The following is a 14098-nucleotide window of genomic DNA, read 5'->3' on the forward strand; positions in this document are numbered from 1 at the left end:
GTCTCTTTAAAGATGTTCAGTTGGGTTCAAGTCCAGGCTCTGGCTGGGCTACTTAAGAACACAGAGTTGTAACTAAGACATTCCCGTGTTGTCTTTGCTTTTGTGCTTAGGGTGTTTGTCCAGTTGGAAAGTGAACCTTCATCTCAGTTGGAGGTCCAGAGCACTCTGGAGCAGATTTTCATTAAGGATACTTCTGTACTATACTCTGTTCAGCTTTTCCTCAACTCTGTCTATTCTCTGCCACATGGAGAAAAAGAAAGAAAAGAAAAACACAGCATGTTGCTGCCTCCACCATGGTTCACCACTGGAATAGAATAGTACTATACAGGTAATGAGCAGTGCCTGGCTTCCTACAGCCATGATACTAATCTTGGTTTCATCAGACCAGAGAATCTTGCTTCTCATTAGGTGCCTTTCTGCTAACTCCAATCAGACTGCCATGTGTCTTTCATGGAGGAAAGTCTTCTTTCTGTCCAATCTGTCATAAAGACCGGATAAGTGGAGTGTTACAAAGATGGTTGTCCTTCTCATAGTTTCCATCATCTCACAACAGGTTCTCTTGGTCACCTCTCTTACCATGTCCTTTGTCCCCTAGTCGCTCAGTTTGGCTGGGATGCCAACTCTAGGAAAAGTCATAGCTGTTCCACAGTGTTTCCATTTGAAAATTCTGAAAGCAACTGTGCTCTTGGGAACCTTTAATACTATAGGAATTTTTGTAAGCTTTCTCCAGATCTGTGCCTCAACACCATCCTGTCTCTAAGCCCGTCAGACAATTTCTTCAATCTGAGAACTTTGTTTTTTACTGTGATACACATTGTCAACTGTGGGATCTTCTATATGCAGGTGTCTTTCCTAATCCAGTCTGTTGAATTGAATTGACCTCAGTTGGACTTCTACACAGGTGCAGAACTATCGTAATGATGATCAATTGAATGGGATGCATGTTGGCCAAATTTCAAGTGTCACAAAAGAGTCTAAATGCTTATGTCAATGTGGTACTTCAGTTTTTAACACATTTGCAAAAATGTCCAAAAATTCTATTTTTACTTTGCCTTTCTGAGGTGTTGAGTGATGCTTGATGAGGGAAATGAATTTAAATGATTTTAGCACAAGGCTGCAACATAGTAAAATGTGAAAGGTGAAGGGGTCTGAATACTTTCAGATTTGACTGAATGTTCAGATATTCAAGAAAAATGCAATTCTATCTCAATTGCAAGGTAAATAAAATATAAAAAGATGAAAGCTGAATTCTTGACTAATTTCACATCACACTGCCCTATTAATGAGCAAATGTAAGAGTACATGATATCCCTTCTCTACTTGTATTACTTCACTTTCTACCTCTAATTAGTGATCAAAAGAGAGCTTATATTTGAAAGACACATACCATGAATCTGAGATGTGGTATGTGCTATAAAACAACACAACCGCATCGCCAGAACTATTCATTCAGTCAAAGGTGGGCACAGCTTATTCTGGTAGCATCAGGCACACTTCTAGATAGGGATAATTTAGAATCGTCGATTAAAGTAACATGCACATCTTTAGGACGTCGGAGGAAACCCAGAGTACCCAAGAGAAAAACCCCATGCAGTACTTTGGGTAATTCTACAAAATCCACACAGACTGTGACCAGGTGTGGTATTCAAACACAGCCTGCTGGATCCAAGTGACAAGCTGCACCAGCTTTGAGCTACTGTGCTACCTGAATGTGCTGCGCCAATTGATAGTTTACATGCAAATGAAGATCTGAAATAAAAGCCACATTTCAACTATGTATTAATTAGCTTTCTAAATGCCATACTAATTCATGTAGGGAAATTTTGAAGCAAAAAAAAAAATCACCCAACACATTCTAATTTTTGATACTTCTATTAAGAAAATTCATATTTCTAAGATATGCTGTTAGCCCTGCATCACACATTGAAAATAACTCACCTGCTGACTGTATGGACTAGCATTAGCTGGGCTTCCAACCATTGTGCTGACACTCGGACCCATTACACCTACGCAACATACAAATCAGAAACAGAGAGGTCTTCTATCAAATCAAGTATAAATTAGTATATAAAGACATATTTCATGATTTCATGCTCAGAGCTGGAAATATTTATCTATACAGCAATTTAAATCAACAGTTAAGTTGTTCTTGATGCAACATACTCGTTAATGGAATACCGCACATAAAAATGATTTTTTTGCATGTTACATTTCCCATGTTGCTAGTAGTGATGGCCAAGGGAAAAAAAATCTCATGTTTTCATACAGAACAGACATAATGAAGTTTCAGAAAGAAAAGGTGTCTGTAGTGACCAATGCTGGAAAATAACAAACCTATAAAAATGCCCATGAAAAAAATCTCATATATGAAATCATCCAGTTGTATGCTAATAAAGTCCCAAACACATATCTTCTTATTTCGGCTGCTCCCATTAGGGGTTGCTACAGCGAATCATCTTTTTCCATCTCTTCCTGTCCTCATCATCTTGTTCTGTCACACCCATCACCTGCATGTTCTCTCTCACCACATCCATAAACCTTCTCTTAGGCCTTCCTCTTCTCCTCATACCTGGCAGCTCTATCCTTAGCACCTTTCTCTCATTATACTCAGCATCGCTCCTCTGCACCGGTCCAAACCAACTCAATCTCACCTCTCTGACTTTGTCTCCCAACTGTCCAACTTGAGCTGACCCTCTAATGTCCTCATTTCTAATCCTATCCATCCTCGTCACACCCAGTGCAAATCTTAGCATCTTTAACTCTGCCACCTCCAGCTCTGTCTCCTCCCAAACACATATATTTTTACTAAAACATTGTTATACAAATTAGTTCTGGAAAATGCTCTCATAAATAAAAATGGAACTTGCTTAGATGTGAACGCACATTTGAACTGAAAATGAGCCCAACTTAGTAGCAACTTATTTATTGGCTAACATTGCACTTCACAAGATATCAGCAAAGTGTGAATGTGTGAGTGAAAATATTATCTCGGGAAGAGAATGGGTCTCTGATTTGTGCTGCAACTAACCCATGCAGTTTCTCAGACCACCACTACATAATTCAGCGCTACTAGAGTAGAGGAAAAGAATCAGTGTAACAATGGTAGGCAAATCTATAATTCAAATTGTGTCAGATCACTTTCAATTTTCTGGAAGAGGTTTTTATTTAAAAAAAAATGAGCAAAAATACATTTGTTTGGGACATTATGAGCATACGACTGGATAACATGACATGTGAATTATGCAACACAAGATCTTTTCATGAATGTTTTTGATATTGTTCACTGTTGTCCAGCATTGGTCAGCATCTCGTCTATCACTACAAACTGCAATGAGAGAAAAACATACAAAAAAGCTGCTTTGAATGGTTTCCTACTAATTTTCAGTTTTCATCCTCACCATTATTCAGCACAATACTACAGTTTATTTACTTATGTTTCATAACAATGCTTTTCTATACTCATTTTCCTAATATTATACTTTTCCATTATAGTGACCCAGGTAATAAAATATTCAGAAATAATTACACATTTTTAAGGCAATGTTAAAAGTCCAACAACTCCTAGCTGTAAATGGGTTATTAGTTTTTAATTGGTGGTAGCTTCTATTAAAATGGATTTCATTCATTTTAAGTTATATGCTTCTAATTGTGATGTGTACATGCAGCAGAATGCAGTATATCCACATGCTGCATTATTTCATCATTTTAAATAAGGTGGAAATTTGTTTTTTAATAACCTGGGTAAAATGTGGTGTTAAGAAATGCAGTGCTTCAATACATAAAGTTGTGTAAATTCAGAAAACTTCGGATACAGATGAAAGAAAACACTGAAATAGTTTTCACAAAACTGAAAAGACTGTTTTTGTATTTAGTTTTTCCCCCAAACATGATGATTTTTTTTTTTTTTTTTTTAAATTTGTGCCCTCTGGTCAGACCACATAAGCTAACAGAGTGCTTGATTTTAGATATCTTGTGCTTTATTTAATGGAGAAAATTTAAAACAACTTCTCATTCCATTTCAGGGATAAAAAAGACTGTATTAATGAATCAAGATCTAACAAGAAAATATGGTGGGACTGCCTATATACACAAGCCAGACAAGGCAAAAGATATACATTCCTAAGTCAGCAGATGAGCAACAGAATGATGACAATGATAATGATGCTGCATGGCAAGAATGAAGATGGTTCTTACCCGGGTAAGGAATGCCTGGGATGCCCGGCATACCTGGTGGTAGATGATGGGGTAAAGGAGGGACCCCAAGGTGATGCAGTGGCATGCTGCCCATGCTGACCATGCCATCAACTGGGCCCTGAAAGGGTAACATAGGTGGTCCATAGCCACCCTTCATGCCTTGAAGGACAACACAACAAAGTTCATGCATCAGTACCATGCAATAAGCTATCATAAAAGCATGCACTAAAAATGGAAAAGCATGATTATATTAAATAATGGTTAGTATTTTAAAGAGCAATTTGGTTAGCTGCTTGTTTATTTATTATGAACATGCACTTGATGAAGTTACATTATGTATGAAATTACATTTTTGTTTATCACTTTTCTCCACTATATGTACCAGAAAAGTCACGTCCCTTGGTCAGTTCATTATTTAAAAAAAAAACAAAAAAAAAAACACTAGACAGCTCTTATTGTTATCACAAAAATACATAATTCTTGAGTGTTTCATTAAGAAAATAAAATCTGAAATAAAACTTATGGTTCCTGCTCATGAAAGCAAGAGGCCATTTTGACACCATTACCTGATGTTGGAGTCATGTTTTGGTTTAGCATTCCCATTGGGGTCGGTGGAGGAACAACTCCCATCAGGGCACCAACCGGGGTGCCAGCTCTTGGGGATGTACACTGCTGCTGTTGTTGAGCGGCACGCTCTCGCTCCTGCTGTTCTGCAACCTTTGCTGCCCTTTCTGTCAAACAGAAGAAAGGTATGGTGTCTAAACCTAAAGCTCGAGTAACTATGAAACTATATTCTTTGTCCACATCTCATTTTTACCAATATACATACAATACATTTTCTCTAACTTTACTGCTGTGTATCTTTGTTTAAATACATTGAGAGGCAATTCCTAGACAATGCAGAGCTGAAGAACAACGGTCTAAAAATGCTGCATATAATGTATAGTGGACATGAGAGATTTACAGCTTATCACTGGGGAGGAGAAAAACAACAAATGAGGACAATGTGTCACTTTCTCACCTTGTGAACAATATTTAAAAGAAAAACAAAAGATCTATTTAGGAAAAAAAAGTTCAATGCCTTTGGTTAATCAAATGTGCATACCCTCTAATTAAAAGTCACTTTTTCTTTGATTATGGCAGTAGGTCACCAATTTATCCCGACCTCCTGGCAAAAAACAATTCAAACTGGCTCAAATTGTGAGAGAATCTCTGATTCATAACCCCTTGGTTGGTTTGACTAGGTCCTTAAGATTCTTATTATGTTAAGGTGGAATTTTTCTTTAACTTTAGTTTTTTGGAAGAGAGCAAGACATTTCCAGCCACAATATTATGACATGTGGAGCTAATCAGTTTTCTCTTGGAGTTAATCAGAATTTCTGTCCCACTGAAGTGAAAAAAGACCATAGTGATGATGAGCTCTGTTGGCTCTGAATCAAACAAATCTTTTGAAATTAAGGCCAATAGCTTCTGCCTTGGTCTGTTCAGGTTGTCTTTTTAACGCATGTTTTTGTGAGAAATAATTTAAAGGCTGGCCTTTTTTTTGTGGCAAACTGGTTTCATTTTGCCACTCTATCCCACATCTGAGACATGTGAATTATAATTAAAATGAGTGTAGTCTGCTGGGACTGACCAGCTACTTCCATACATTCCTACATCTCTTTTAAGACTGTTATCTAGAATTTCCAAATTAACTTTCTCCATGCTTAATTATTGTGGATGGGCCAAAGTATAGCAATTTTCCCTCCACTTGTCAGTATTCCCTGATATTTGTAATATCTCTAAAGTGTTTTTCTGTTGCACTCCTGTTCCATTCCCTATTAACAACAACAACCTTTTGCTAGCTCCTTGTGGATCACCGATACTTTGGTACTGATTTTACGCGGGGATAGTGAGAATCACTTCAGCCGATATGAGGTCAAGGAACATTTTCTTTATGCAGGTTTTGAAATGTGATGAGTAAATCAGACTGCCACAACGCTTATTTTAAAAGGATGTTCAAACTGTTACACAGCCAAGACATTTACCTTTTTGATTTCATTTTTTATTTAAAATATTGTTGACTGCAGTCGCTTTCTAAAGATTAAATTGTGTGCCAGGATTTCTCTCTATTACAACCTTTACAACAATAATTTTAAAATTTCAAGAAGAGAGTACAGTTCTGATATGAATGGTAAATTGTATTAAAAATAAAATATGACTGTACAAAATTTAACACTTTGTTTTCAAGAACTACATTTTATAAACAACAGCTGAACATTAATAATAATTATAATAAAAAAAAAAAAAAAACAACAGTATACACTATAGAATAGACTGGGGTGCTAATGGGCATCTTGGTTTGTCTGCTACACCTAACATCTGCCTCTACTAGAAAACAGAATGCTGACTGAACAGATGCAATGTTTCCTGACAAGATGACGGTAAAAGGGGTTCATCCAGATATACTTTTACATACATTTGTCTTTGTTGCTTATTTTGTACCCACCAGACTACTTTTCTTAGAGAAAGTTTTTTATAAAGCTTAATTCACAACTTTCCTACTGTATGTGACTGCTTATTTTGCTTTTGTGTATTTGATTCAAATGTTTTGAACTGTGCCCAATATAGTGAGCTTTTGCATACAATTATTTTGTAAAAGTGATATATGCCAAACATTGCTAATAGTACTATACCAAATAAAATCTAAACCGACTTGAAATTTAAAAGTAAAAATCTATTTTTGGTTTAATAGAAACATCAATAGACATTTTGGAGCTCATATGGACAGATACCTTCATATTCTGCCTTTTTTGTCGACTCCAAATTTCTCCATTCTGTTCCTACCAGCCGGCTAAGCTCTCCGAAAGAGAAGTCTGGGTGTTGTGCCTTTATAACAGCTCTCATCTCACTGCTAAAGAGGATATACCCACTCATATTAATCTTTCTTTTAGAGCCTTCTTTCTTCGAGGTGCCCTTCACAGACTTGGGAGTTGACTACAAAAACAGACAAAAAGTTCATTGAGACTTGAAACTCAACATAAATTAACATTTAAAGGATAAATATTTGTTATTACAAATGGGATGTGAAATAACAGAATTCACATGTTGATACAATATTTAAAACCACAGAGAGAGTAATATATTTTAAATCTAACATTTATCAAATATGTGACTGGAACAAATGTAAAAAAAAAAAAAAATGGTTTCAAATAAAATAATAAAACAAATCAGTAAGTAAATAATCAAAATTGTAATATTTCAATTGCATTCAAAAACAAAAAGAGAAAAATAGCTGGGAGTGGGCCCATTTCTGTGACTCAGGCCTGTCTTAACATAATTTCAGAAAGTGGGAATGACTAGTAGACTGGTAATGGCCCCGCTTTCATGAAAAGGAGGACAAAAGTGTGTGTTCCAATTAATTAGGCCCACATGGAAAGGCCTACGCTAGAAACTTCAACAGATAACAGAAACTTGAATCAAAGGAGGTGTAATGTGTACTTTATCATTGCTGGGGAACACTACTTCGCCCTTGCATGGTCTTTGAAGCTGTGTGAGATCTTTGCAATACTGGTTCATAACATAGCATAGCATATGTTATATACTAGATTTGGAAATGTTCATGACCATGTTCCACGTGCTAACTTGTGGGATGTGCTGCAATAGAATGGGCTCCCAGGACTGCTACTTGCCATTTTGTCTTTGTGTATATAATACAGGCCATCTGTTCACATACTAGAGGTTATGTCTCATCTGTTTAAATTGCCTACATGAATCTGCCAAGGATGTATCCTTGCCATTTTCAAGATTTTAAATCAGCATGACATCAAGGCAAAACTGAGCAGTATGAAGTAACCCATTCTGGGCTGCATCTTTGCAGATCATACTGTCATCTTGGCCACATCAAACCGTGAGCTTTGACTTGCACTAGAATGCTTTACAGCCAAGATGAGAATTAACACTTCCAAAACCTGAGCTCATTGTTCACATCCTCAAAAAAGACTGACTTGCTCTCTCTCTGCAAGTGAAAGCGGGCAGAAGCAACAAGTGGAGGATTTTGTGCAGTTTGGGGAAAAAAATGACTGAGGATGAGCAACAGATAAGCAATACAGCCACTGGACTTTGGTTGTGGCACTAAATAATGATGGTAAAAATGGGCAAAGTCCTAGGACACGGCTTTCAGAACTTCAGTAAATACACTTCCCATCCTCATCTACGATCATATTATGAATGAGTATGGGGAGGTGTGTGGGAATGTATTCTACTGTATGCTTGCATCCTGTCCAGTGCTGGGTCCTGTCTTGTACCCAATTGTATCATTACTGGCATTGGGTCCCCTTGAGCCTGAAGCTACCACACTTCTTTTTTTTTCTGCATGTTCTATACAGGAGGAATAAAGATCAAGGTTTCAATTTACTACCTTAGTTCAGCATCAGTTAATTGTAATCTTTCATTAATTTGTCCGTGAACATACTCTTAAAAATTTACTGGATCCTGTTCACATCCTCTTTCTGTTCACTCCCGGAGCTAAAAGTATAGTAAGCCAACCCCCTGTGACTGTGTTCTACATAAAAGGGGTTTAGAAAAATGAATCGATGATGGAGGAATGGATGTATAAACATTGTCGTCTTTTCTACTTCTGATCTGTAGTAAACTACAACATATAATTATTGTATGAACATAAACTATTGGCACTACAGTAAAAAGGTGAAAACCATAGCTAGACAGCATCATTTCTGATGATGTATAAGTAAAATGCAGTAAATTAACAAAGCTATGAAATGTTGGTTTTACAGTACAAATATCTGACTGGGAACAGCTGCTTCCTAACAGCTACTGTATGTTACTTTTTAGATTGCTCAAAGTTTCAGTACATATAACACGGAGAAATGAAGTATAATGGGTACCAGAGGATGCATGGCAACCTATTAATATGTGTATGTGTGCTTGAGAGTGTGTCATTTCGATACACTGGCACCTTGTTCAGAGCAGGTTCCTACCTTTTGCCTAATATAGCTATGTGACCCTGTACATGATGATTGAGAGAATTACCCTAAGTTCTTGTCAATAAGCCGCGGCTTATCTAAGGAAAAAAGTTGTGAAAATGAAAAAATAGAATATCGGCTTATACATAAGTCCGGCTTATACATCCATCGCGGGGGTTGCGTTCCAGAGCCACCAGCGAAATAAGAATATCCGCGAAGTAGAAACCATATGTTTATATGGTTATTTTTATATTGTCATGCTTGGGTCACAGATTTGCGCAGAAACACAGGAGGTTGTAGAGAGACAGGAACGTTATTCAAACACTGCAAACAAACATTTTTCTCTTTTTCAAAAGTTTAAACTGTGCTCCATGACAAGACAGAGATGACAGTTCCGTCTCACAATTAAAAGAATGCAAACATATCTTCCTCTTCAAAGGAGTGAAGCAAACAAATCAATATGTCTGTTTGGCTGTTGAAGGCGGCAGCTCAACCCCCTCCGTCAGGAGCAGAGAGAGACAGAGTTTGTTTTTCGTCAAAAATCAATACGTGCCCTTCGACAGTACATTACATGTTTAAGAACGTCCAAAACATGACCGTGCATGCTGAACACAGTAGTCATTTAAATAGCTGTAAGAAACACACATCATGGGATTAGGAAGTGAACATGAGGATTCCAGAGATTTGTTTATTTGCTGAATAGGCATCCATTAATTTTACTTACTACTAGGTTTGATTAGTGCTGGGAGGTATACCGGTTCATACCGAAAACCGGTTTTTATTTTTGTTATGATATGGATTTTTGTTATATGGCAATACTGGTTTAAATAGCCTAAACAACGTTCAGAACGTGGTGCAGTGGGAAAATGTTTTTTTTGGTGGTAGGGGGTTAAAGAGAGAACCTTTTTCACTGCTACACCGCTAAACACTCATGCAACGGAGAACATCTGTTAGTGGAGGTATTGAGTGGTGAAAATGGACAGAGAACATTCCGAAACTGAAGCTGTAGCAGACAATAAAGTTGAACATGATGACACGGAAGAACTTTTGCCGAAAAAATGAGCCGTGTCTGTTGTCTGGAGATTTTGGTTTTAAAAGGTCGGATGTGGGCCAAACAACTATTTACTGCAAATGCTGTGGAGCTAAAGTTTTCGCCGGAGGTGGCAACACAAACAATTTGCTGCATCACCTTAGCCGCAAACATGCTTTGGAGTACCATGAATGTACGGAACTAAGATTGGCACCCTCCACGTTCTCAGGTAAAACTGAAAAAGCTAGAGGACACTCAAGTCAGACGTTACTTGTAGACGCATTTGCTAGAGGTACTACCTACGACAAAAAAAGCAAGCGGCGGACCGAGATAACCAACACCATTACGATCCATACAGCTAATGTGTCAGTGGACAGAGATTGATAACATGAACAGAAAGTGTAGTTGGTTTACAAAAAATATTGACTCTTTATTCCTTTTCTAAGACATGTTTAGTGCAATACAGCTTTTGACAAGCACCTCTGGATATTTTACTAAGTCTAAATGCCTCTTTGGATGGTTAAAAATATGTTGTCAAAATTATAGTTTAAGTTGTTTGCAAAATTTGTTCAGTAAAAAGGTTCTATATTTTGACTGCAACTGTCATGCAGTGTGATTCCTTCTCTTCATTAGTGCCACCTACTTGAAAACTATCACTTTATGGGGCCATGCAAACCTGTATTAATACTTGTGTACACATTAAAATTTTTTTTGTACAATTCTCATGACAGTCGAATAGGTTATTCTTAGCCAGTCTACTGCAATAATTGCAGTGGAAAATATGGTTAACATCCGCTCATGCATGGGGAAAAAAATACAGTTGAATACCGTGAAACTGGTATAATTTTGAAAAATACCGTGGTATAGAATTTTGGTCATACCGCCCAGCCCAAGGTTTGATGACAAGCTGTAAAGTGGTACAACAGAGCACACTTTTAAATAAACAGGCAATATTTACAAGGAAAAAAAAATGAACAAAACACAATACCTTCATCTATAGTCTCCCTAATCAAATTCTCCAAACGAATTAATGATGACCCAATATCTTAACAGTTTATGCTGTCACTACTTAGCACTCTGAACCCCATAACTGAAAAAAGCCACACTGCTTGTTCTAGGGAATGCTGAAAGTGCTGCTGATTTCATACCTGTGGAGGAGTGTAAGGCATGATGTCTAGTTCATTGGACAGGGGTGTCTGCATCTGAGGATGAACTGTTGTTTCCATGGCCTCTCCCTCCTCCTCACCCATTTCCTCCATATCCTCATCTGCGCCTTCCAGTTCAGCAAACTTTGCTTCCAACTCTTGGATCTTCTTCTCCAACAATGGGGATGGTTCTTTTGGAGGCACTATTGGTTTTCTGGCACAAAATGAAACTTTTCAATTATCACTTTGGTTACAATCAACCTAGCTTTTCAAATAATACGGCTTCTTAGCTATGCAATGGTTGCTAACATTGTAAATTCATAAATAACAACAACAACAACATTCTTTCATCAATAAAGCGGTTTGTTTGAATTCACAATCCCATTTTATACAGTACTAGCCATCCCCCGTGGCTTTGCCCGCGTAGTAGTGAAACAGGACAGTGAGGAGGGCCTGGCCCAGCTCTCTACTCCCGATGTCACTTTTCCCCCTCCCCTCGGCCCACAGCCTCTGTCTTGGATTAGCGCAAATATATCGCTCCTGCAAGTGAAATATGATTCTTCGCGCAATAAGAGAAGTCGAAAAATCAACCGGAATGTTCAAGCAAATTATAGTAAAAAACCCAATCTAAATCCGTGAAGTAGTTCTCTCGTTCGCTAACTAAGCAGAGAGTTAGGGTTATGCCCTGAGGCAGACGCGCAAGTCAGGAGGGCCCCGCCCCCTCTCCACAGCCCGATGAGTCTCTCTCGGATTTGTGCTAATAAATTGGTACCGCAAGCAAACTATGATACTTGGTGCGATGACAGAAGTCGCAAAATCAACCGCAATGTTCACGCAAGTTTTAGAAAAAAAACCTGATCTAAATCTGTTAAGTAATTCTCTCGTGAAAAGCGGACAGACATACACGCTTAGACCGCAAAATTTTTTAAACCGTTTCTTAGTGAGCACCTATGGGCCAAGGGTAACCTACATTCCAAATTTCAAGTCAAAGTTCTCATGGTTCAGGAGATTTGAGTCAGTCAGTCAGTCAGTGGTATTTGGCTTTTATATATATAGATTTATTTCTATTCACAAATAAACTCCTCTATGTGTATGTACCCAATTATATCTGCTTCTACAGAATGGAAAGGTTAAAATTGTCTTAAGATCTAAGGGAGTAACAAATGACCTAATCTGAAATACCAAAAATTAAGAAATGCTTTGTGTACCAACCAGGCCTTAAAACTTCCAGTTGAATACTATAAATAAAACAAATTACTTATTGTCTTGTTAAATATATTAACAGTTTCTAATTTTATTGCACAGTCATTTTAGTTGTCATCAAGATCACTAATGCTTGCTTAATTATTTAGGGAAAATTACAATATTGACAACAGTCCACATGAACCTTACTGAAATGACCCCATGTTTTGTTCTTCAAGGCAATAATTCATTAAGGGAACTGCTAAATAATCTACTGTTGCACTTTTTATTCTTAAAGGTACACAAAGACATGTAGAGTAACTTGTGCAATGTCAGAATCCTGAATTAAATCAGAACGATAAAAATGTTAGAATGTGATTATCAACAGTTTTGGTAATTGGGAGTAATATTACATATTCTGGCAATTGAGTAACTGGACTGTAAAATATGAAAAATGACTTCTACATTCCACAATCATTTATTTCTTTTAAAATAATCACTTTGTAATATTCCATCTATGTTTCATTTTTTTATTACAAAAGAACTGCATAAGGACAAGCAGCGACAAGGTCAGTTCTGCTTAAGCTGCTCCGCCTAAACAAAGAAATTCCTTCATTTATAAAAGGCATAAATAAGAAATATGCCTTATGACTGAAATGAATCATTATATAAAAAGAGTGGAAAGTTACCGTCTATCACAAAGCCTTAAAAGAAAGTTTAACCAGAGCCATCTTTAAGATGCAGCTAACTGGAACAATTTGTTGCATAGAAAGCAATACATGAATGCACACATGTATAGAAAATAGAAAAGAAAAGTTGAATTTTGTAAGTTTACATGTAGAGAAAAGCCAAGCAAAATGACACCTTTTATTGGCTAACTAGAAAGATTACAATATGCAAGCTTTCGAGGCAACTCAGGCCCCTTCTTCAGGCAAGATGTAATCATGATTACATCTTGCCTGAAGAAGGGGCCTGAGTTGCCTCGAAAGCTTGCATATTGTAATCTTTCTAGTTAGCCAATAAAAGGTGTCATTTTGCTTGGCTTTTCTCTACATTCATAATGGCTAACACGGTACAACACCCTAGTACTGTAAGTTTACATAAAATGCAAGTTTAAATAAAGTTATATACACAAACAAATTATTACAACAGATATTTTTCTGAATTTCCCTTCACACATGCACATATCAAAGAAACAATAAAATACTTAAAAAAAAATAAAATAAAATAAATAAAAAAGGGGTGGGGGATGATAAAATTGACATGGATTAGACTTGGCTGTAGTCATCACAATAGAGAATATAAACTCATTTCACTTTACAGAAATACACTTGTTACATTCCTAAAAATAAATCCATATTGAAAACTCTCAAACACATAAACAAAGTTGGGTAAATTGCTTAAAATGCTATTTAAAAACGTGCATCTCTGCACATGTAATTCAACCACTGATATGGCTGTAACAAAAAAAGCAAACAGGAACCACTCAGGTCAGGTCTAGAGAATGAAGCTAACTTAAATTTAATGCATATTTTTACACATAAACACCCATCAGCAGTAGAGAGTGTACAAAACAAGAGAGA

At 37.0% G+C, this 14098-nt stretch overlaps 1 protein-coding gene across 1 annotated transcript in view; it reads right to left on the minus strand.

Moving 5' to 3' along the window:
• pbrm1 (polybromo 1) overlaps positions 1-14098 on the minus strand; it is a 56181-nt gene that overhangs the window by 1603 nt on the left and 40480 nt on the right. The window contains 5 exon segments of the mRNA XM_028825169.2: positions 1939-2006; positions 4195-4353; positions 4761-4925; positions 6969-7170; positions 11337-11547. Of these exon segments, the coding sequence (XP_028681002.1) occupies positions 1939-2006; positions 4195-4353; positions 4761-4925; positions 6969-7170; positions 11337-11547 (805 nt within the window).

The sequence above is a fragment of the Erpetoichthys calabaricus genome, chromosome 18, assembly GCF_900747795.2.
Source record: "Erpetoichthys calabaricus chromosome 18, fErpCal1.3, whole genome shotgun sequence".
Taxonomy (NCBI): Eukaryota; Metazoa; Chordata; class Cladistia; order Polypteriformes; family Polypteridae; genus Erpetoichthys; species Erpetoichthys calabaricus.